This window comes from Danio rerio, chromosome 23, assembly GCF_052040795.2.
Source record: "Danio rerio strain M-AB ecotype USA chromosome 23, GRCz13ab, whole genome shotgun sequence".
Lineage (NCBI taxonomy): Eukaryota > Metazoa > Chordata > Actinopteri > Cypriniformes > Danionidae > Danio > Danio rerio.
In genome coordinates, this window is record NC_141043.1 from 9,675,706 (window position 1) to 9,698,566 (window position 22,861).

At 38.0% G+C, this 22,861-nt stretch overlaps 1 protein-coding gene across 6 annotated transcripts in view; it reads right to left on the reverse strand.

Annotated features, from left to right (window-relative positions):
- mtcl2 (microtubule crosslinking factor 2) overlaps nucleotides 1–22,861 on the reverse strand; it is a 95,817-nt gene that overhangs the window by 12,013 nt on the left and 60,943 nt on the right. For 3 of the 6 annotated variants that reach the window (XR_015523209.1, XR_015523208.1, XM_087306594.1), the window contains exons 4-10: nucleotides 16,962–17,024; nucleotides 13,427–14,734; nucleotides 9,700–9,828; nucleotides 6,975–7,100; nucleotides 6,614–6,844; nucleotides 4,763–4,906; nucleotides 4,472–4,642 (exon numbers count right to left, since the gene is read on the reverse strand). Coding sequence is in view for 2 of the 6 variants with exons in the window: in XM_087306594.1 (XP_087162720.1) it covers nucleotides 4,472–4,642; nucleotides 4,763–4,906; nucleotides 6,614–6,844; nucleotides 6,975–7,100; nucleotides 9,700–9,828; nucleotides 13,427–14,734; nucleotides 16,962–17,024 (2,172 nt within the window). In the remaining 4 variants the exon portion in view is untranslated. Of the gene's footprint in view, nucleotides 1–4,471; nucleotides 4,643–4,762; nucleotides 4,907–6,613; nucleotides 6,845–6,974; nucleotides 7,101–9,699; nucleotides 10,169–13,426; nucleotides 14,735–16,961; nucleotides 17,025–22,861 lie in introns of all 6 variants that reach the window. The other 3 variants (XR_015523211.1, XM_087306595.1, XR_015523212.1) reach the window with 2 other exon arrangements.

Below are 22,861 nucleotides of genomic sequence, written 5' to 3' on the forward strand. Positions count from 1 at the left end.
TCAGATATCGCAAATTAAAAAAGGTTAGTTAGTTAGTTAAATTATGCTACTGTAGGTAACGTTTAGTCAGCAATAATTCTCCAGTAGTGATGATAGCAGAACCGTTAACATCAAAAATGATCAATACTTCAGTCTCTTATAATTTAGCACAGTACAAAAGTACAGAGTTTCAGTACCCATCCCTACTTACAATACATTCATATATACATAAATGAACATTAAATGGTTTTCATGAGGCTAATTTATCATTACATATTGTTTGCAAGCTTTCTATTGACATTTTTTGCAGATTAAATACTCTTTGAGTGATTATGTTATGCCGTTTCTTTAACACCTCTTATTTTTAGTGCTATAACTAACAGTAAAGGAATGGAATCTGTGATTCTCAAGTCATATTTATTGTATTATTTTATACAATGTCCAGAAGTTAAAATAACACATTATTTTATCTAAAAAGTAGCAAAGCTTATTGTGATTACTACATAGGAGGCGCTGTAGCATTTTATTACGAATCTAAGAAATGTTCATTTAAGTAACAATTCTTTTGGCCTTTGAAAACAGCTTTAATTCATTTTCACTGCATCACTACTTTGTTTCCTTATTAGTTTTTCCCATTTCCTTCTGTCTTTTTCAGACTGATCCACTAACCATCTCTGAGTCCTACTCCTCCCTCAACTCATTAATTAAGCCATTAAGAAGACTGCAGTCGTGAATGTGTCTCAGAGCAGAGATATTAAACTCATCTTTCACCATCACAACCAGCAACAAACACACTCCCACTCAGCCATCCATTGAAAAGCCGCATTACCGCCGACACACCACAGACACAACACTAGACCAAATAACAACACTAGAGGTCAAATCCAGTTTGTAGGACAGCAAACAAATCGCAGGAATCACTCTGGCTTGAGTGTTCTTCTGCCAGAGGTGTTCACAATGCACCTCCCAAGAGGAATTACTGTAATCTGCGTTTGTTAAATCAATGGCTATAGTCCTGGGTGCACGAGTTAAATTATCTAGTGAGATCAATGCTAAAGTAATTACTTCACAGCTACAGTGCAAAGTACCTATAAAATGATTCACCTCTGTGGACTCTTTCAGATTTTATTGTGTTACAACAGGCTACGGTGTATTTTATAGAGAATTTATGCACTCAACAAAGTACTCTGCTAGTACTCTGTAAATCAGACCTTTTTCTGTAATTTTTAATTACTTCAGTGGAGAACTAAACAAAATTGCTCCTTTTTGAGTTTTCTAAACAAACAGTTTTTATTTGTTTCTGTGATTATATGAGAAATGACATGTTCTTTCATGTTTATTTGGTGCTATAACTAGTAGTAAGCAGAAATCAATCATGTCTACATGCACTTCAGTACAGTGATCTGTCACGCATCAAAGTACATCAAAACAGTATTTTTTATTTCAATTTCCTAATAAAATAGAAAGTTGAAGGATGGGCTAGTCTACTGCAGTGTTATTTACATATCAACTTAAAAAGAACAGACTAAAAGATCAATTTTATGATTTAAGGTCTGTGTGAAATCAAAATACTGTATACAACGTTCATTTTGCAAGCACACATTGTTATTCTTAAGTAATCTGTGCAAGTTAATCCCTGAAAAAAAGAGTTTGTTTTGGTAATCTTCAATCAAAAGTCTGACTACTTGCTTCCATGTATAGAGTAGCAATCCTTCTCTGTAGCTGTCAGTTTGACAGCTTTAGCAACAATATTATTAACCATGCCCCTCTTACCGTTAGTTTGCTATGAGGGAATGTTGCACAAAAAGAAAGCCCCGCCCTGTACTCAATATTCTGTTTCAGTTGAAGTTTGTAATAAAAGTCTCATTAACTTCCAGCTTTGTTGTCGATTCATTAAAATTAAGATTTAAACAAAAGAAAATTCAAATGAAGTTCTGCATGTGCAGTAATTATAACACCAATGTTTTGGTACACTTGCGTACTGAACTAAAAGACCTAAAAAAATGTACTATTTTAGTTGTACAGTGCATGCAGAAAGTATTCATTGCACTTTTTTATTTATTACAGCCTTATTCCAAAATGGATTAAATTAATGTATTTCCTCAACATTCTACACACAATACCCCATAATGACAATGTGAAAAAATCTTTTTTTGAAATTGTTAAAGGGCCATGAAACCCCCTCGTTTCAGCAGGGTGTTTTCACACCTCTACTTTGGAAAAAGTCAGAAAAAGTGGGCGTGTCCAGCTCTGTTTAGGGGGGAGTGTCGGAGGAAGAAAAGAGGCTTGGTGTGGGAGTGTCTATTTGGGCGCGCTGAATTTCAGAGTCAAAACACACAACCACAGCGGACAATGTGACTGTGTTTACATGGACATCTGTAGTAGAATTATTTGCCAAATTATTAAATGTTGGACTTTAACTGCAGTTTGGCTCTTTCATTCAGGGAATTCATTCATGTCCCTCCCGACAAACAAGATATTTGATTGAACTGCTCTAAGCGTGTATTTTTCATGCAATGTTTGATACCGCACGGCGAATGAGAGAAAAAAAAACTCAGCATTTTCCGGAAACTTACATGCACACGGCAGGTAGCGTCAGAAAGCCGCGTGTGTTATTCCGGTCACAAAATCCAACACGAGGTTATAGTTTGGTTGTAACTGTTAGTGCTAACTTGTTTACACTGGTGCAATAGTTTGTTTGATACGAATAAAATACGAACTAAATAAACAAAAAGAGCACTGGTCACTCACTTACCAAATCTGTAGAGACAGGACAATCACCAGCAACTAGAGCCGCGTCTTTATTAAGAGGAGACTACAAGCGTATCCGGGATCTCAGCGTTTGCAGATGAGAACAGCTCTCAGGTAAACAATAATCCTCCTTAGACACGTAAGTTATTGTTGTCGAGCGTCGCGTACACTGTTAATCCACACGTGACGTGCTCTCACAGAGAGAAAATAAAAACGAAACTTAACTGCAGCAAACAATAAAAGCAACACTTCACGCTTGTTTTGCCAATACAACGTTGCGTCTCTGCCGTCTAAACACTCTGACAGCAGTGAATATTAATGAAGTTGCACAATAGAGCGCGCTGATTGGTTTGAACCAAGCCTTACTCATGCATTAATGCATCACACTGTAAGACGTAATAAGACACACTCTGGCACAGACGTCCAGTCTGCACGCTGGAATTCAATGCTATTATGTCATGGCCGTGACGCAGCTTCAAAAATTAGTTTCAAACCGGAAGTACGAATTTGCTTGAAATAACGCAAAAACAACCAATTTACACTTTTTAGTGAAATATAGGTGTCCTAATAGTGTTTTTAGCAGTGTGGGACACATATACGACTGTCAACAGCTCAAAAAATGTGTTTTGGTGTTTCGTGACCGTTTAAAAATTTATTTAAAATAAAAGCCTGAAAAATCACATGTACATAAGTATTCCCAGCCTTTGCCGTAAAGCTCTAAATTGAGCTCAGGTACATTCTGTTTTTACTGCTCATTCTTAAGATGTTTCAGCAGCTTAATTGGAGTTCCCCTGTGGTCAATTCAGTTGATTGGACATGATTTGAAAAGGCATACACCTGTCTATGTAAGGTCACAGGGTTGACAGTGCATGTCAAAGCACAAACCAAGCATGAAGACAAAGGAATTGTCTGTAGACCTCCAAGTCTCGAGGCAAAAGGCTGGGGAAGGTTACAGAAAAAATTTCTGCTGATCTGAAAGTTCCAATGAGCACAGTGGTCTCCATCATCCGTAAATGGAAGATGTTTTGAACCACCAGGACTCTTCCTAGAGCTGGCCGGCCATCTAAGCTGAGTGATCGGGGGAGAAGGGCTTTAGTCAGGGAGGTAATTAATAACCCGATAGTCACTCCGTCTGAGCTCCAGCGTTCTTCTGTGAAGAGAGGAAAACCTTACAGAAGGACAAGGCATTTGAAGGACTCTCAGACCATAAGAAACAAAATTCTCTGGTCTGATGAGACTAAAACTAAACTCTTTGGAGCCAGGCGTTAGGTTCGGAGAAAACCAGGCACCACTTATCACCAGGTTAAAACCATCCCTACTGTAAAGCATGGTGGTGGCAGCATTATGCTGTGGGGATATTGTTCAGCAGCAGGAACTGGAAGAATAGTCAGGATAGAGAGAAAGATGAATGCAGCAATGTGCAGAGACATCCTGAATGAAAACCTACTTCAGAGTGACCTCAGACTGGGAAGACGGTTCATCTTCCAGCAGGACAATGACCCAAAGCACACCGCCAAAATATCAATAGAGTGGCTTCACAACAACTCTGTGAATGTTCTTGAGTGGCCCAGCCAGAGCCCAGAACTAAACCTGATTGAACATCTTTGGAGAGATCTACTACTGTTGACAACAGGAATATATTGATTTAAAAGTCACTATTCAAACTAGTTCAAGCTTCAATGCAAAAAAAATAATAAAAATCTTTTTAGCAGGAATTTCAGTCTTAGCTCATAACACTCACCTGAGTGATAATACTCTTGAGCTCCATTCGTTCAACTTCCCATGATGCTTTAGCCCGGGCAAACTGCTGCGTTAACTCCTGTGAACTCTGACGCTCCTCACGCAGCTCACCGCTCAGATCCTGTAGCGCCACCTTCAGGTCCGACAGAGTACTGCCGAATCCACTGGGCTGCTGAGGGCAACAAGAGATATAAATTAGAGATATAATTTAATAACATTTATACAGAAATTCTAAGAAGAAATCCAAATCTTATACATGTTGGTTTCCTGTAAAGAGTCTGATTTAACTCACCTGAGAGATGCTCTTCTCTGGCAGGTTGTGCTCTTTGGGTGTTGGGTTGAGTTGTGGTTCCTCGGCTGCAGACATCTTATTGTCTCCATAGTGAGAAGACAGATCTTCCTCAAGCAGAATACGGAGATCTTTGACACTGTTAACCTAGAAAAGCATTGGCCATTTAAATAATAAGTAAGCTGCTTTAATATGTTTTATATCCGATATGTTCATTTGATGCTCAACGAAATATTCTTGATTACTTCGCAGTTGACAACAGCTGTGCCTTTAAATACATTGAATGTAGCCCTGAATTTACACTTAGCAACAAATATGTTGAATACAAATATGAATTTAAAGAATTCCCATCACTGTATGCCTAAGGTGATAATGGCTGGTTGAGAAACCATGCAAATTAAAGCAACATTATATAAACCTGTTTTTTAGAGTATTTGATGATCCATATGGAAAGCAAAGAAGCTTCTGTTTACATACTTGATGCCTGTGCACTCAGAAATCGACAAAGTGTCAATATGCATGCAAAACATTTTTTTTTGTTTTTCCTAGAGTAACTAAAGTTTGATCTGCAAAGGCTCCACTCTTTTGGAAAGAGGGTGGGGAGTAGCAGTTTATTTGCATTTAAAGAGACACATGAAAACAATGTGTTTATGCATTTACAGCATACTTTAATAAATGACTCATGAGTAGCCCACGCCCCATGAGCCCACACGGAATCTGCGTGCACAGAAATCCGCAGATTTCCACAGATTTTTAGCCTGTCATTAAGACTATGTAATAACATGTGTAAATTTATATTTATTCAGTTTTTAAATTAATTTCACCAATATTATTGCGATATAATGTAATTATTATTGTGATATTATTGTAATATTGTGATAGTATTGTAATATTAAAATGTTTTTTGGATTTATTTACAATACAGTTTATTAGTTAGTAGTAACGTAATAATTTCTGTCTTTCAGTAAATATTTTATAAGAGAGACTTGCTTTGTTTACCAAATAAGTGAATCTAATTGGATCTGCATTGTAAACATTACATAAAAGTTAAAAAGGTATTATTTATTATTTTATATATTACGTTTTTAATTATGATAAATCTGCAGATTTTTTTTTACAAAATTCTCAGCAGAAATGACCGCAGATTATGTTTGGCCTTACTCATGAGGAACTTTGGCCTGGAACTTCATGGTGATACCACATTATGGGGAGCCACAAATACTGTATATATTCATCCATTTTCCTTTGGATTAGACCCTTATTTATCAGGGGTCACCGCGGCAGAACGAACCAACAACTATTCTGGCATGTTTTACACAGCAGATGAACTTGAACCAGCATCCTTCTTGCTGTGAGGTGACAGTGCTAACCAACGAGCCACCGTGCCGCCCGTATATTACGTCTAATACAAAGATCAACATAGAAAACCATGGAAAGAGTTTTTTCAGGATCCTTCAATAAATGCAAATTTCTTTGTTGTATGACAACATTTCTTTACTCTCATTTCAATCGATTTCATGCATCTATGCTAATTGCAAATTAATTTAGCTAAAAGACTATCAAATCTCAGAGTTCACCTGTGTGGTATTGTTCACCAAGCAAAAACGATGTAGTCTAACCAGGCTCTATTACTATGTCCTCATCCCACATGGCTTAATATGAAATTATGGAATTATGCCATGCTAATTGTGCATAGACTTTGTTTGCACAGTTTTCCAATTTGCATAATTCCTTCAGTGAATCAGGTGATGAAGCAATGCAAACAGTATGTGTAAATACACCTGCTTTCAGCATTCTCAGTTTATTCTTAATGAGTTCCCCCTCAGCTGCTTTAAAAAAAAAACGTCTCCATACCTCTAGGATGTCCTTGCTCTCTGTGTCTAGTTTCTTGCCGAGTCTCCACTGTTTGAGGAGCCAGCGCAGCTTGAGGCTGATGAGGAGCAGGCTCTCTTTCAGCTGCTGTGACTCCTGCACCAGCAGGTTCCTCTCCTGACTCCACAGCTTCTGCTGCAGACGTGTCTGTAGGCTCAGACTCTGCAGCTGGAAGTCTCGGCGGAGGAGGGCCTTCTGATGCTCTTCCTGAAGCTACAGAAAGAAAAAGATATGAGGAAAACATGCCTGTTTGCAGGTTTGCAACCAGATATTACAGTTATGCTAAATTTTGTGTTCGGTGTTTGTGAAAGACCTAAATTAGCACGTTTTAACATGTTTGTACCTGAGACAGTTTGTGAATGTCGCTGTGGCGCTCGAGTCTCTCCTGTGACAGAGCTTCTTGTGCTCCATGAGCCTTCTCTCTCGCCTCCGACAGCAGAGCGTGCAGCTCATGAACCTGCTCTGTCAGCTGGAGAGAAACAGGAAGAGAGAGAATAACAGGTAATTAATCGATCTGTTCAGTATTTGTAATACAAACAAACTGGAACAACTGCAAATCTGCTGCCATGTCAAAATGTTTCGGTGCTACAATGTCAATAGCTGTCTTTAAAGCACATCATATTAATGACAATCTGTCTGTTCTTGGCATCAAGTGTGCTGACAGAACACAATCTGCTTTGTCGTATTGCAAGAAAAGAGTGCACAAAAACCTAGTTCTATACTACATTTACATTTATGGGTGTGTGGTCTGGTGAAGTATGGCTGCCGCCGTGTCATCCATGTGGATGTTGCACACTGATGGTGGATGAGGAGATTTCCTACAATGTTTTAAGTGCTTTGAGTGTCCAGAAAAGCGCTATATAAATGTAAGGAATTATTATTATTATTATTTATGCAGTTCGGTGCTTTGCTCAAGGGAATCACCTCAGCCATGGTTTTCCCACTAACAATCCTTGCTGGTAAGGGGACTCGAATCTGCGTTCATTGGATCACAAGTCCAACTCTCTAAACATTAGGCCACGGCTGCCCCTGTGATTAGGCAATTCATTGGTCAACCAGTCATCCAGTTTAAAGCAACACGTCTGCTTCTATCACCAATGTACATACACATGCAGATGGGGATCTTTGCTATTTCTTGGAGCTTATTGCATCTCAAATGGTCTCCTGTTTAAATATAAACTGACTTTTAAAAGCATGACTCGAGATCCTTGCATTAACTCAAAAGCATGTTTTATGTAAAGCCTTCTAAGAAATGCTTTTGATCAGGGTGAGGTCAGGAAACCAGTTTCAATGCCCTGATTTAATCACAGGAAAGTTTTGCTAGGTCAGTCGTAGATGGAGAAAACTTTTCTAGAAAGTTAGTTTGATTTCCAAACCTTGTTTCAGTCTGGTTTTGTTCAGAATGATGATTTATTTTTTTTATTTTGAGTAAATCAGGGCCTTGAATATGCACAACCTGTTCAAGAATGAATAGTTGTGGGGGAAAAGCAAAAATGTAATTTTTCTACTTAACAGCATCAGTTCAGAATTGAGTTTGCCCTTCCTAAAATTTAAAACATGAGACTGGGGATTGATCACAATATCTCATTTGTCTCTCTTCTTTGAAAATCTAATTTGTCCCATTAGTGGAAATGCTGAATGATGAATTGTTTGGGTGAAAACTGCTGATGTTTCTCAGGGAATCCAGCAATAACGTTTGGCAAAGTGTGCAGGACACCAAAAACACATAATGGCAGTCTGATTTTAAGCTCGAAATAATGGACAGTTTTTGATCATAATGTCAATCCCTAAAAATAAATAACATAAAACTGCATATTTATAACAGGGGGTACGCGGGGTCTTAAAAAGTATTAAAAGTTAATAAATCAATTATGAAAAAATTAAATAAAAAAAAGTCTTAATCATGTTTATACGAGGTCTGAAATTTTGTTCAAGCTTAGTCCAAAGTGTTTGACTCCAAAAAGCATAAATAAATGTATTTTTCTCCTAATATTAACACTGGCATGCTCGATCCACATGATTGGTTTGGGTCGGGGCATGTCAGGCTAAGGTCCTCCGTCCGGGTGATGTCACATAATTGGCGACAAACGCGAGAAGGTGATGTGACGATCTCCACATGTAGACAGCAAAATGCGAACATTAAAGTTTGTGTACTCCTAGATGGAGAAAGATGAGCTTAAACAGTGGCTGAAGCCTGTCGCTGAAAACAACAGTGTAATTTATTATTTCAAGCTTCGTTTTTTCCAAGTTTATCAGAGTTCTGTTGCATAGTTGTGCTACATTGATTTATTTAACTACAACTGTTTATTAACAACTGTTTATTAAGTTAAAGGTTTGATACTGATTAGAACTTGAAGTGGTGATGAGGTCTTAAATATTTTGAGAAGGTCTTTGAAAAGTCTTGGAAGAGTATTTAAATTACCTTTAGGAGCCCTGCATATACCCTGTATAAACTGCAAGGTTTTATAAAGGTTTGACAGATCACTAGCCATCTAAACCACCCCAAATTTACCAAAAATAAGAAAAGAAGTAGGGCCTTAACCTCAAAAGCCCTTCTGTGGAAACATATCCGATTCTGTTCTTGGGTAAATATAGCGTAACGGTATCAGGTCAAAACTAAACCATGCTGACAGTGAGAACTAAATTTGTTCACATCTCTGCATGAGTGAATGAGTCTTGTTTTATTAATGGACACATGGGTATTTTTATATCATAACCACATGAACATTCTTCAGAGTTTATGAATGTCGCATTTGATAAACTTTACAGTCATTACTTAAACTCTAATCGCTTAACTCCCTATGAATCCCAGATTTAAATGACTACGGTAAAGATCATGTAATGTTAGAGCTTTTGATGTTTACCAGTCATCTTTCTATGGAAACCTATAACTGAACTGTGAGTTTAGGGATTGGCTTACACATGAAGGATGTACACATTCTGCCTCAGAAGCGTTAAGTCATTAAAAGAGCATTAGGCAGGCAGCTCATTAGATTTCGAGTCATTGTATGTTCAATTGTAAGACCATATCTGAAATGTTTTTGTGCGTGCATGTTTTAGAGCCTCACCAGATCAGAGTTTGTATCCTTTAAGTCTGATTCTTCATCCTTGTTGCTGTCTTTGTGGCAGTTGCTCTCCTCGTCTGCCTTGCACAGGTGAACTTTGACCTCACAGTCTGGCTGGTCTCTAGAGTCAGGCTGTTGCATGCATGCATGGGCAAGTTAATGAAGGAAAACAAAAAAACAACAATAAAAAGACGAGCATGATAGAAGACAGACGGAATATCGGAATATGATGATGGGCATGGGGATATAATACATGTTGAGTGTGATGTAAGAACAGAACAGACATATTTAAAGTGAGAAGCATGGTGCAAGAAAACACAAAACATGACACAATGGTACCCATATAACATTGGCAGCAAATTAAAAAAACTCACAAGACAATGAAAAGTATGTATAGGAAAAACAGTTTGGTCATTGTGGTATAAGACAAAATGGCAAAAAGAAACAAAACAACAAGGAGTGAAAGCATCTTCTATGTTTTGCGGAGGAAGAAACAGGAAACGGGGTAGAGGGAAATCATAAAGAGAAAGAGAAGACAAAGGAAGAAATGTAGCAGCGACCACAGGTCATGATGCCCATGCAGTGAGGAGAAAGAGAAGAGAAGGAGGAAGGGAAGAGTCTGGATTGGATCTCAAATGATGGGCCTCTAATGGAGCCTAAATTAACTATTAAAACTCAAATGTGTAAAAAAAAATAAATAAATAAAATAAAACAAAGTGTTTTTGATCGTACTGACTCTTATTTTAAGAACAAAACCAGCTGAAACATTCTTCACAATATCTTTTGTGTTCCACAGAAGAAAGTCATTCAATCATTCGTTCATTTTCTCATCAACTGAGTCCCTTCATTAATCAGGGGTCGCCACAGCGGAATGAACCACCAACTTTAAATTTAGCTTATTCAATCCACATATAGCGCATGTCTTTGGACTGTGGGGGACACCGGAGCACCCGGAGGAAACCCACAGCAAAACGACATGCAAACTCCACACAGAAATGCCAACTGACCCAGCCGAGGCTCAAACCAGCGAATTTCTTGCTGTGAGGTGATAGTGCTACCCACTGTGCCACCCTGCTGCCCCTAGAGGAAAGTCATACAGGTTTAAAACCTAATATGAAACTACATATAGAAAGTAATTTGAAGGCGAGTAAATGATGACAATTTGATTTTTTGGGGTGAACTGTTCCTTTAAGAGGCTAAGATGTTTCTTTAAAATATCTAAGAAACACAATAATGATTTGACACTTTCTAACATGCATGGATTAATCTGCCTACAACAGTATGATTGCTTGAATAAGCAATGGAAATGTATAGGACGTTCCTTAATAACTAACAAAAAAGTGATACAACATGGAAACTTAACCACTAGGGCTGTGCGATTAATCGAAATCGAATCACAATTTGAAATGTTGCGATTAGCTAACTGCAAGAGGCTGCGATATGAAGGATATATGTATTATTTATATATATGTATTATTATTATTATTATTATTATTATATACATATATTATTTATAATATATGTATTATTTATATATGCACTTCGAAAGTTTTGACAGACGAATTAGGCCCAATCCCAAATCTATTTATGTACCCCTACCCCTTTCCCCTTGGCCCTTGAGTGTGAAAGTGAAGGGCTTCAAAATTTACACACCACTACAACACCTGCACATATGATCATAGTCTGTGTGATCTCTTGCTTCATATGAGATTAACGATAAGTTGGTTTTGTTTTCAATATTCCTGACACACATTCAGTGATAGATGGCAATAACTCAAAAACCTCTTACCCTAAAAAGATCTAAAGTGTGTTTCCTACAAAAAGACAAAGCTGGTTATGTTTCACAGCTGTCTTTTTCTCTTTTTTCGCTCGATATTACGAGCACTGCTCTGTTTAGCCTGAGATATGCGTTTAGCCGGGAGAGCTGAGCTCGCGCGGAGTGGAGCTCTCCGTAAGGGACCGTCGGAAAAGTGCTTCTTTTTTTCCGTTTTTTTTTTTTTTTTGCTCTTTTCTGCTTGTTTTATTTTAAACACAACTAATTTTCTCTTAAATGAGCACAACAGTTACTAAAGTAGTCGAATGCTTCATTCATTCATTCATTATAGATCTGTGAATTCTTACATTAACACCTCTGTTATCAAACAAAACACAATGAGAGATTCATTTGCTGCTCTTCACTAAATAGCAAATACAATTAAAAGTTAAATAGATTTTATAGCTTTATTTAATTTCTGTATAGGCCATTGATTTTAATAGGTTAAACCTTTTATTTTATTGTCAATATTTTCTATTGTATGCTATGTATTCTATCATTTGAAGCTATTTGTTGTCCCATATTTTAACATCCCAACGTTGATCGATATGACATAACATTGCTAATCATTAAATAGCTATAGTGCTATCTGTTAGTTTTACGTCAGCTAATGTTATGGAAGGGCATAGATGTTTTGGAAAATAATAATATTAATGTAACGACCCCATCATTCCTTCCTTAAGCAAATGTGTAAATATTAGATCTATTCAGCAATAATGTTAACTGCATAGGCATATTTATCTGACATTTTCCCAGCTAGTAGTAGTCGATCAAAAAGCTGTTTAGTTTCTTTTGACTTTACACTAGCAGTGGAATTTACTGCGATGTGATGGGGCGCCACCTGAAATCTTGCCTAGGGCGCCAAATTGGTTAGGGATTATTTAATCTATAATATAGCTATAATAGATAGCGAAATTTAGCGGTTTTTATTTTAGCGTTTTTTTTTTTTAAAGAATGGCGATGAAACACGAGCGCGATTATGAATGTATCAAAACATATGCTTGTTCGTTGTAAAAATTCATAATAATTATAAAAAAAAACTAATTTATGCATCTCCTGACTTCCATGTGCAGCCATGATGCTGTTGTAGCTGGTGTATTGTGGGAAATTTTCTTACCCCTTGGTTTTAAATGTGGTCCTGAAAAATCTCGGTTTGAAGGGGTATCTTCCCTTTAATGCCCTTCCCCTTAGCCCTATGCCTTCACCCTAAAGGGAATTGGGACAACCCTAATGTAAGGAGGGGTTAAAGGGAAGGGCTAAGGGGTAGAATTGGGATTGGGCCTTAACGTTAATGAAAAAACGCACTTAGGTAATATGGAAATATTTTGGTTTCAAAGTCACAGACACCAAACAAAAACAGGTCATTTGTAAGAGCTATCGCAGAATTGTTGCCACGGCATGAGGAAATACAACAATCAGCACCTAAAAAAGCACCACAGAGGGCTATATGAGGAGTGTCTTGCAAAAAAGTCAACTGATAGTATTGCCAATGACACTCAATCTAGTAAATGTTGGAGTAACAATATGTTTTCAGTTTAAACACTCACTGCAGTAAAAAGTTACGATATACATTATTGAGCTGAATCTTGACTATAAAATTAAAATCGCAATCCAATATCAGAAAAATCGCAATTAGATATTTCCCCCAAATCGCACAGCCACAGTAATAATATAGTAATAATAGTAATAACCACAGTACTAATAAACTACTCCATTAGAGGCCTAAATGTTATCCACTATGAGGTCTTATAATGCACTACAAACATGCATTGTTATAATGGTCGGCAAACCTTTATGTGTAAATACTAATCAAGCAAAGCAACAAAAAGCAATATTGCTGATAAAAAGGCACAAAACAAAGCAAAAAGGAAAGAGTACGATGCAAGAGAATATCTGACTAAGCAATTGGGTGCATACCTTCTGTTGGGCTGTGTTCAGGTTAAACTGAGCATCTGCAGGGCATAAGCAATTTGCTGTAGGGTCTTCTGCCTCAGACAGCAGGGGCATCTGGGACATCCCGTCAAAACAATCTCTCACTGCGGGCTCATCCAGGGCATCCACCCTCTCACTGAGGGCCTGGAGCTGAGCCTGAAGGAACTGCAGTCTGCCATGCAGGACCTCTACCACAGGCAGTGTGGAGCTCGGGGTCTGACTCTTCTCTAGTAGAACCGGTTCAGCAGAATCATTGGCGGTGATCTTGCGATAGACAGAGTCCGGTGAGATACAGGAGGTGTCGGGTGAAGTCAGAAGCTGAATGGCTGAGGTAACAAGTTGTGCCTGGTCACGGATAGCGAGGAGATCCTTTACACTGAGGCATTGAGAAGTGTGAGTGTGACTTGTTCTTGAAACTTTTAGATTCTTCTCCTCCAGAATATCGGTTTGCTCATCCCCCACTGGACCTTCGCGATGCGTATGGCTAGGAATGCATTCAGCTGAGTCTCCGGCTTCGGCATCTGTTTCCAGTGATGGACGTGCGGAGCCTTGGTTGGAAGCTAAGTCACACCGTTGAAGGTTGGACAAAAGCACACGGTTCTCGTACTGGAGCTTCTTTACTTTGCCGTTCAGCTCTGCAATCTGAAGTCTGGCAGCAAGAAGTTCTTTATGGGTGGCTTCATTTAGTGCATCTTCAGAAGGACCAGGAAGGATTGTGGGCGAAGTGATGGTTGTGGATGATGATGATGGCTCTATCTCAGTGACAGCGGGAAGCTCAGACTTGTAGTGGTTAAGCTCGTTCATCAAGAGCTTGTTCTGCTCCTCCATTTCGATCAAGGACCTACGAAGCAGATCTGCCTCTTCTTCCACAAACTGTAGGTGTCGCTGTAGCTCCATCACATTCTCAGATGTGGAAAACAGCAGGTGACTTCCAACTCCGCCCGTGATACCAATTCCACCTGGAGAATCCTGGATCTTCATGTCGTCCATTTCAGCACGAAGGCCACGGTTTTCCACCTCCAACTCTACAATCCGTCGACTTAGAAGATTCGCTTCCTCCTCCACTAGTTTCAGGTGAACTTTGACCTCTGCCTCTCTGGTGTGAGGAGAGTCCGCCACTTCTTCAACGGTCAGCGAGGCATCAACTTCTCCATACATGGAACGAAACTTTGCCAGTTCCTCCCTCATAGACTCGTTGTCTTTGACCATCTTGGTGAGTTTTTTGCACATGAGAGCTGATTCCTCCTTGGCGAAGTGAAGCTGGCATTTGAGGTCAGAACTGTCCTCTGGAGGCTGGAGAGAAAGTGATTATTAGCAATTAAAACATTCAACAATAAGCTGTCTTTTAGTTACCTCACATCCACCGCCATGGTACTAGGACTAAGACTAAGGCCAGTGGACAATAAGAGCTTTCGTATATTATTTGTAATTATAGGAACTCAGTTCTATACAGAACTATCCACCAGTTCTCCAAAGTATAAATTGTCCTATTAGGCCATTTTCCTGATTACATTCACACAATCACAAGTACGCTGATATAATGCATGCTACTGGAAGCAACATCAAGTGAGGCATTCAACAAAATCAACAACTCGAAGATGGAAGAAAATCTTGATTGAGACCGTGTTTTTGATGTCATACATTTTGTTTGAGTAAACATGGAATGTAAAACAAAAGGGAGGCCTCAGAAAATAAAGGCTGGTTTATACTTCATGTGACCCATGGCGCCCGCCTTGCGCATAGCTGTGCATTTACACTTCTGCATTCTGTTTGTGTTGCTCTGCAATAACACTTCCAAAACCAAGCTGGCAGTAGGTTTTTATGTTACTTTGTGTCGTATTTCTTCATGGGTGTTTTGTTTTTTCTGAACGCTACCCTAATGTACAAGTAGCTAATACCCACTCATTTAGAGGCGGGAACTGATGGACGTGCAGCAACTTTAATCATAAGGTCAACACAATCAAAGGTTTTCTTTTGGAGCTTTTTCACGGGACTCAACACTTGTAAACACTCGCTCAATTTGGCTCGCAGTTCTCAGCACCGCCCACACTCATCACAGCTACCAAACCGACCAATCACAGAGATTGTGCTACGTGTCATTGTGAAGGCTGCATTGGACCATACTCATGTGCTTGATGCAGAAGTATAAATCAGCCTTAAATGTCCAATGACAAATGGTAATGCTGTTTATAATTGAGGCTGAGGGGGCCTGGGATTGTGTCGTGCTTGAACATGATACCTAGCATCAGCTTTTTAATCCTGCTAATCTTAAACCTGAAACCACTACAGGCAAAAGCTAAGGTGGATTTATGTCTACACAATGTAAATGTTTCAAAGCAACAGGCTTGTTAGGCTGCCTGACTCTCCAAAAATATTCCTAATGTTACACATGTTTACTCCAGATACCTTTTTTATTTCATTTATCAGAATTTTTGAGGTTAAGCTGTCCTCAGAAAGTGCGTCAATAAAGACTGCAATGTCTCTTTTATTTTTTTTCATGGTTATGTAATGACATTTTAATTTTTTTCATCAGTAATTTATATATTTGACTTAATCTGAATAAGACAATAATATGATTAAGTTGTTTACATGAGTTATTTTTGTATGTTTGTTTCATGATCCCATTTTACATGTTATAGCACATAATTCGATTAACATCATTGCGTCACTGCACTATCCACATTTCCTCCAACTTCATGTAATTTCAGGTGCTTCATTTTTAATTTGTCGACTTTAACTGCAGTTTGGCACTTGCACTTTAATTTCATGCACTCCCCCATGACAAATGAGATATTGGATGCGAGTATAAACTGCTGGAAGAGTGTTGTTTCTATGGAATTTGATACTGCACGCCATACGGGAAAAACATTCGCATTTCGCAATACAGGTTACATTACATTACATTACAAATACACATTACATAGGTGTTGTCTGTGGTTCACTGACTCGGTAAGTGCAGAGAATAGTGTCAAACAGCAGGATGTGTAAAGACAATCCTGTCGCAAAATGGGATGAAAATTCTACACAACGGTAATAGTTTAAGGTGTTTACATGTCTGTTCTGCACTTCAATAATGTGAAAATCAGCATACTCCACATGGCTAAATTCGATTTCTGTTTAGTTACTTTATTATGACTTCAAAAGTCGCTGTTTACATGGTAGACTCTTAATCAGAGTACTGTCTTAATCACGTTAAAATCACATTATTGGTGTGAAACCAGGTTATTACAAGAGGGGGAAATGTTCCACATTCATAACTCTCATGATGTCAGTTGTGAAAAAATTCATTATCCCTTTTAGTTGCTACAATGTTACAAAGTCAACAAAGACTACTTTATAAAAGGTGATTTTAAAAAGTAGGTCACAGCCTTAACAGTTTTCTGAAACACTGAAATTGTTAGCACCTGCTTCTGAAATACAGTTTGCCATCAGTTTTTTACTTAACCATTACTCATTCAGATAATACACCATGAAAAGCAAATTAACTCATCAAATTTAATGTACTATTAGCATGTATTACCTGAGGCGATGCTTTTTTATCAGGTTTGTTGTTTGGTCTGGCACTTCTCTTCTTCAATGAGTTCTGGAAGAGGAAAAAAGAGATAATTAAAATGTGCAAAATCATGAATGAATAATTCTTGTCATCCCCTCATCAGCCCCTGCATATTCACTCTGATATCGCACCATCACGTCTATCTCTCTCTGTGTGATATTTTTCACTCATAAATCATAATTTGGCAGCAAATCAGCATGGAATTAAACCTATTCACATCGCAGCATGAGGTATTTCATTGTTTTCACAAAATAAAAACCCTCTCTACTGTAGGAAATAGAGAGAGAACTATCTGATACATTAAAAAAACATTAGCTGCAGCTCTGGATACTACTTGAACAAGAGATAATATTAACACTATAGCTATTTTCTCAAAAAGCAACAACAACAACACTAAAAACTCATTGCATGAAAGAAAACAGCAACTCACTGCCAATGCATCAACACAATTTTCACCTCTTGTCATATGACACAGAATGACACCGGTTAATGGCAATTCAGCTTTTAATGGCACTAAAACTTTAAAATCAATATCTGTGCAGCAAGCAAATAAAAGCACCGACAGCAGTGTATCGACCATTTTAGTGCCACTTTTTTTTTTAAATGAGGTTTGCTGAGTATGTGGGAAAGAAGTCTGAACATAATGAGATTATAGGAGCTTAATTTATTACGCCGCACATCCGATATCACACTGGCCTTATAAGGTGTACACAAGGGCTGAACATGACACTATTTTTTTAATTGAATATGACACAATTTTCTCAGTGTTTCTAATCCTCCAGCACCAACACACTTACTCATCATCACTTTTGTGAGTGTTTTCTGTTTCACGGTAATGTTAAAAATCCATTTACTTCCCATACTGAGGCAATTCTCCCATTCTAATGCAATGTTGTAAATCTCTTTCACTGTCACTCAAACCAACAGTTTCATAGTTGCAACTTTGAACAAAGATTACAAAAATAAAAATTGGCATTCACAAATAAATTCAATAACTTCATGAAGCTTTTCTTCAGTGGATCGGCCTCCAATGATGACATTTCTATTCAACAGAACTGAATCAGTTTCATTTAAAGGGCACCTATTTTCCCCCTTTTTCAGGATTTAGGATAAGCTTTTTGTGCCTTAAGAATGTGTCTGTAAAGTTTCAGCTCAAAACACCGGATTATTTATTATCCCCTTCAGGATGTTGGACATTTCTGCTCTAAACAAAATGTAACTGTTTTTGCTGCCTGCGCCTTTAATGCTAGTTCTCCCCACCCATCACTCCCAAGTGCCTGTCAGAGTGTGCCTCAATCTCCACCTCCGCTGCGTCAGATAAACAGCACAGTGACAGACATGAAAGAAGCAGATCTCACATAGCGTTTGTGAGAAATACTACAGTAAGAACTTTACCAATGATTATTTGATGTATTTGTTGTAGAGTTAAATTAAGCCCTTGTGCAACAATGAGTCACACACAATGTCGATACAAAGGTCACACACAGACACACACAGAGTGTGTTAACTTTGCACAGTTTGTGGACGCAAATGTCACAGGATACAGGTTAATATCCACTGCTGTATGAATATGCGTTATATTAATGTACAAAATAAACTTGATTTAACTTCTACAAAGCACCATGGAAGTGTCTTCTTTTATAATTGTACTGACATGCGGCTGTGGTGATAAAGACGGTAAAATCACTGTAATTCATTACAAACATGCACTGTTTTAAAATGTGTTAAACTTGTAAAACTCACTCTTGATTATATTAGATGATGACTGATGATCACAGAGAGCTGAACAGATCTTTTAGTCCCAGCTGCTTTGTGCACATCCTGTCTTGTTGATACGATTATACGTATTACTACGGAGAGATGTTAATATGCGGCTGTCAATCAATTCAGTGGGCGAGGAAAACTGCACTCCTACGTCACGTTGCGGTGGGCCTCAAAATTGGAGGGATTTGGATCTTGTTTTAACATCAGGAAATTTAAAAAAGAGACATATAGTCTTTATACCACCCCAATATGACCGTAGACACACTATATCTACACACAGCCCCGCCAAAACAGCTTTAAAAAGATGATTTTCATCATAGGTGCCCTTTAACTAGAACTACACCAGCATTCCACCACTAATCCTGCTTGCCTGACTTGTTGAAATGCTCCACAATCAAATACTGTAATGCCATTTTATTCTCATTTCGTCATCTATGTTAAGCTGCTTTGGCCCAATCTGCATTGAAAAAAGAGCTATAGAAATAAATATGAATTGAGTTGAGTTGAAGAAAAGCAGCATAATACAGTTTCAACTAGTCTCAAAGTAAGTGAAAAAAGACATCTGAAGACATCCTTTCTTTCATGACTCCTATTTCTTCTAACAGCAGAATATTTACCATCAAAGTTATCTTTTTCTCCAGAACTGATGTAGCATGAATGTGTAATTCCTTGGATTAAGCAACTGCAACGTCACAATAGATAATTGCTTTAGTCCTGCTCTTGCTTGCAAAAACAGCTAAATACAGCATAACTGAGATCTAAAATGCATTCAAGATAGAAACAAAACATTAATAATGTTTTTAATAATGTACATTAATAATTATTAACATCAACATTTTGATAATGTAATCAATAACATATGTATAACAGTTTTAATGCACACTATAGGAATAATGACAAAACAATCACTTGTATATTAAATTTTTGCTCCAACTATTGCATAAATTATGTTAAAGTCACAAAGAAACTCATAGTGACAAATCTTTGGTTCTGCCAGGCAGAAATCAAACATTGCAAGGCCCAAAGTTATTGTAATGTGACTGGGACGCTGACAACAAAGTATGTATCCAAATGCAGAAATTATTATAGGAATGGTCAGGCAAGCAATGGTCAATACAGGAATAAACAGATGTATACAGAGTTGTACATTTTTTTCTAAAATGTAAATTAGTTTCTTCATTGGTAAAATAGTTTTTCCTATGTAATTGTGTCTAGGTAAAAATGTTTTTCAAAATGTAAATTTGTCTTGAGCTTTGTAAAAGTGTTTTACACTTAGTAATGTTTTTTAGCACTTCCCTGTCACAATACAAGGAAAACACGTCGTAATGTCACAGTACACTATTCACCTTATTCTCAGCTGTCGAGTGGGCGCTGCCATTTGAATCTTTTTGTCTCTCGACTTCCGGTCACATTCACTTTCATTCATTTTTTGACGTTAACAACTGCTCGTTACGCTGCTTGATGTTGCAATTTAATATTTTCTTATTATATTATGCTACTTGGTCTGTGTAGTCATGCAAACATTTGTTTGTTGAGCAAGTAGTTTGGCCATTTTCTGCCGTTTATTATTCCTAGTCATTTCTCCCATAGGCGACTGAATCGAAAGTTCTAAGACAATCGCGAAAACAGGCGCACTTCCGCATTTTAGAATAAGGTCAATAACAAGACTCTGTTTTTAAAGTCCATGTATTCATGTTAGCAATCAGCGGAAAACTAGAACAGGTGTGAGTGTGTGGTGCATGACAGGATTTATAGTCCATCAGGGCTCGAAATTAACCTTTTTGCTTGGTAGCACCGGAGCTCCTAACTTTAAAAATTTAGGCGCATCAGCCAAAATTTAGTCGCACCCACCAATTATGAGCACCGTTACTGCAAGTTTTATACAAACATATTTATTGTATTTGAAATCAACACTAATCAAACTAACAAGCAAAAAAATTATATATATATAAATGCAAGCGTGAGGAAAATATGTCTCAACGAAATCCCGTTATCACAAGAAAATAGATTTTTATAACAGAACTGAGTGAGCAAAAGATACACGGAGCGCTCACCGGCCCTGCACACACTTAAATGAATCTGTTAACGGTATAACTGTGCTGTTCTCACAAGTGCTGTCTGATATTGCTCTAATGCTTTTGACACATATTGTAGCTTATTATATGCATACATGTTAATATCAATACCGGTTTATTTTTATGAGTAGCGATATTAGTTTACTCAATGCAAGCCCGTTCGCGATAGTGTACGTGGTGTTCAATTTGACATATAGCTGCCCCTTGCATGGCGGACAGCATCTGGCAGAAGCTCTCGTGCTAGATGTGGCAAACAGTTACCTGAAAACTCCATCCCACAGACTTTTTATAGCGGACTTGAAGCCAATGGAAGTCTTCTACTCTTGGAAAAGTGTAGATAGTGGATTAACATTTAGCACATGATCACTACTAAGATGTTTCAGTATTTATAACTTTAGATGTCATGGTTTCTAAAACAAAATCTGTCAGTGTTATCTTCATTCTCCTCTTCAGCGCTTTACAATTTTTCGCGGTAGCAGCTCTCTCTCTGTCATCCCAAGCCAGAAGTGCTGACTGAGTGATTGACAGCTGATATTAACCAATCATTCGCGTTCAGTGCTAGAGCAGTGGCCCAATAAGAAGAGCGTGAAGGCGGGGCACGCATTAAGGACTTGGATTTGTTTACTGCTGCAAGTTGACATGACAACTGTTTTAAACCATTCCCGAGCGCTGCGTTTCGCGTTGCAAGTGCAGAGATGCATTCTGCGTGAATGTCTCCCGAATCCGCGCATGTGGTGATAATTTTACAGTAAAAACTGGTCGCACATAACAATTTTAAGCACTCGCAGAAATGCTCCCAAATATATTTTAAGGTCGCATAGATAAAATTTCGGGCGCATATGCAACCAAAATGGTCGCAATTTCGAGCCCTGTCCATATGTTGACAGATGTGTAGTCCTGAGTAAAAGTGAATGATTTTCAGTGATTTACAGGCCTGGATCGCTGATTATTGTCACAGTTATACAGAATAATGAAAAATATAAACAGATTAACAATAATATTTATGTATTATATATTTTATTATTGTATATTATTATTATTATTATTATATACATGGTGAATTTTCATTCTATGATGACTCTATTATGACAGGCATAGGCATGATCGTCATTGCATAATTTGTTGAAATAGTTGAAACTCTCTGTCCATGTCGTTTGTCATCTGATCACTGAATTGCTTATCAGCTGCCTGAATTTCAACACCATGAAACAGAATGCTGGTACAGAAATCTGAGAACACACACACACACACACACACACACACACACACACACACACACGCACACACACACACGCACACGAACACTCAAGACAACACAGCCATGCCCTGAACCTGTGCCTGCTTGATATATTCTGATGAAACCCACTTTTCTTCTAACTCAGGATTTAAGGTGATGTCATGTTACAGTGAAAGATGAAGAAAGAGTCTTGTGTATTGCACAAAACCCCATCCATCCTACAGGACTCTCTCTTATTTCACCTGCTCGTTTGACTGAATTATGAAGACTTGAGTTAGCCGAGCGTGTGAAACTTGAGAAGGGCTCGAAGTCATGCTCCACTTCACACGTTTTGTCCCTCGAAATTAAATGACAGCAACGAGCACAGACTGTTGCATAAGAGACACAATGTTGGACAGAGAGCTGAATCTCATTGTATTTAGACAGAACACATTATTGAGATTTTAACAGTTTCAAACCTAAAGCAAACACCTGTAATACAGCAGGATAACTGGTATTTCTGATAGAACAGTATTTGATCGGTGGACAAAGTACACAAATTAGGCAATTGAGTAAATGTGCAGTACTTACTGATGACAATTTATTTAGCAAGATTAAAAAAAACTAATAAAAACCACACTGATCATTCAAGTGAAATCATGTGAAACCACATTCACATGCCAAACCCTTCAGAGATAGTTTATAACAGTGAATCATTTACTGGAGACTCCCTCTGAATGGACTGTTTGATTCAGTGAGTTAAAGCAGTGTGCTGAATGAGTTAAACTCGCTCTGAAGGGATTGTTTGAACC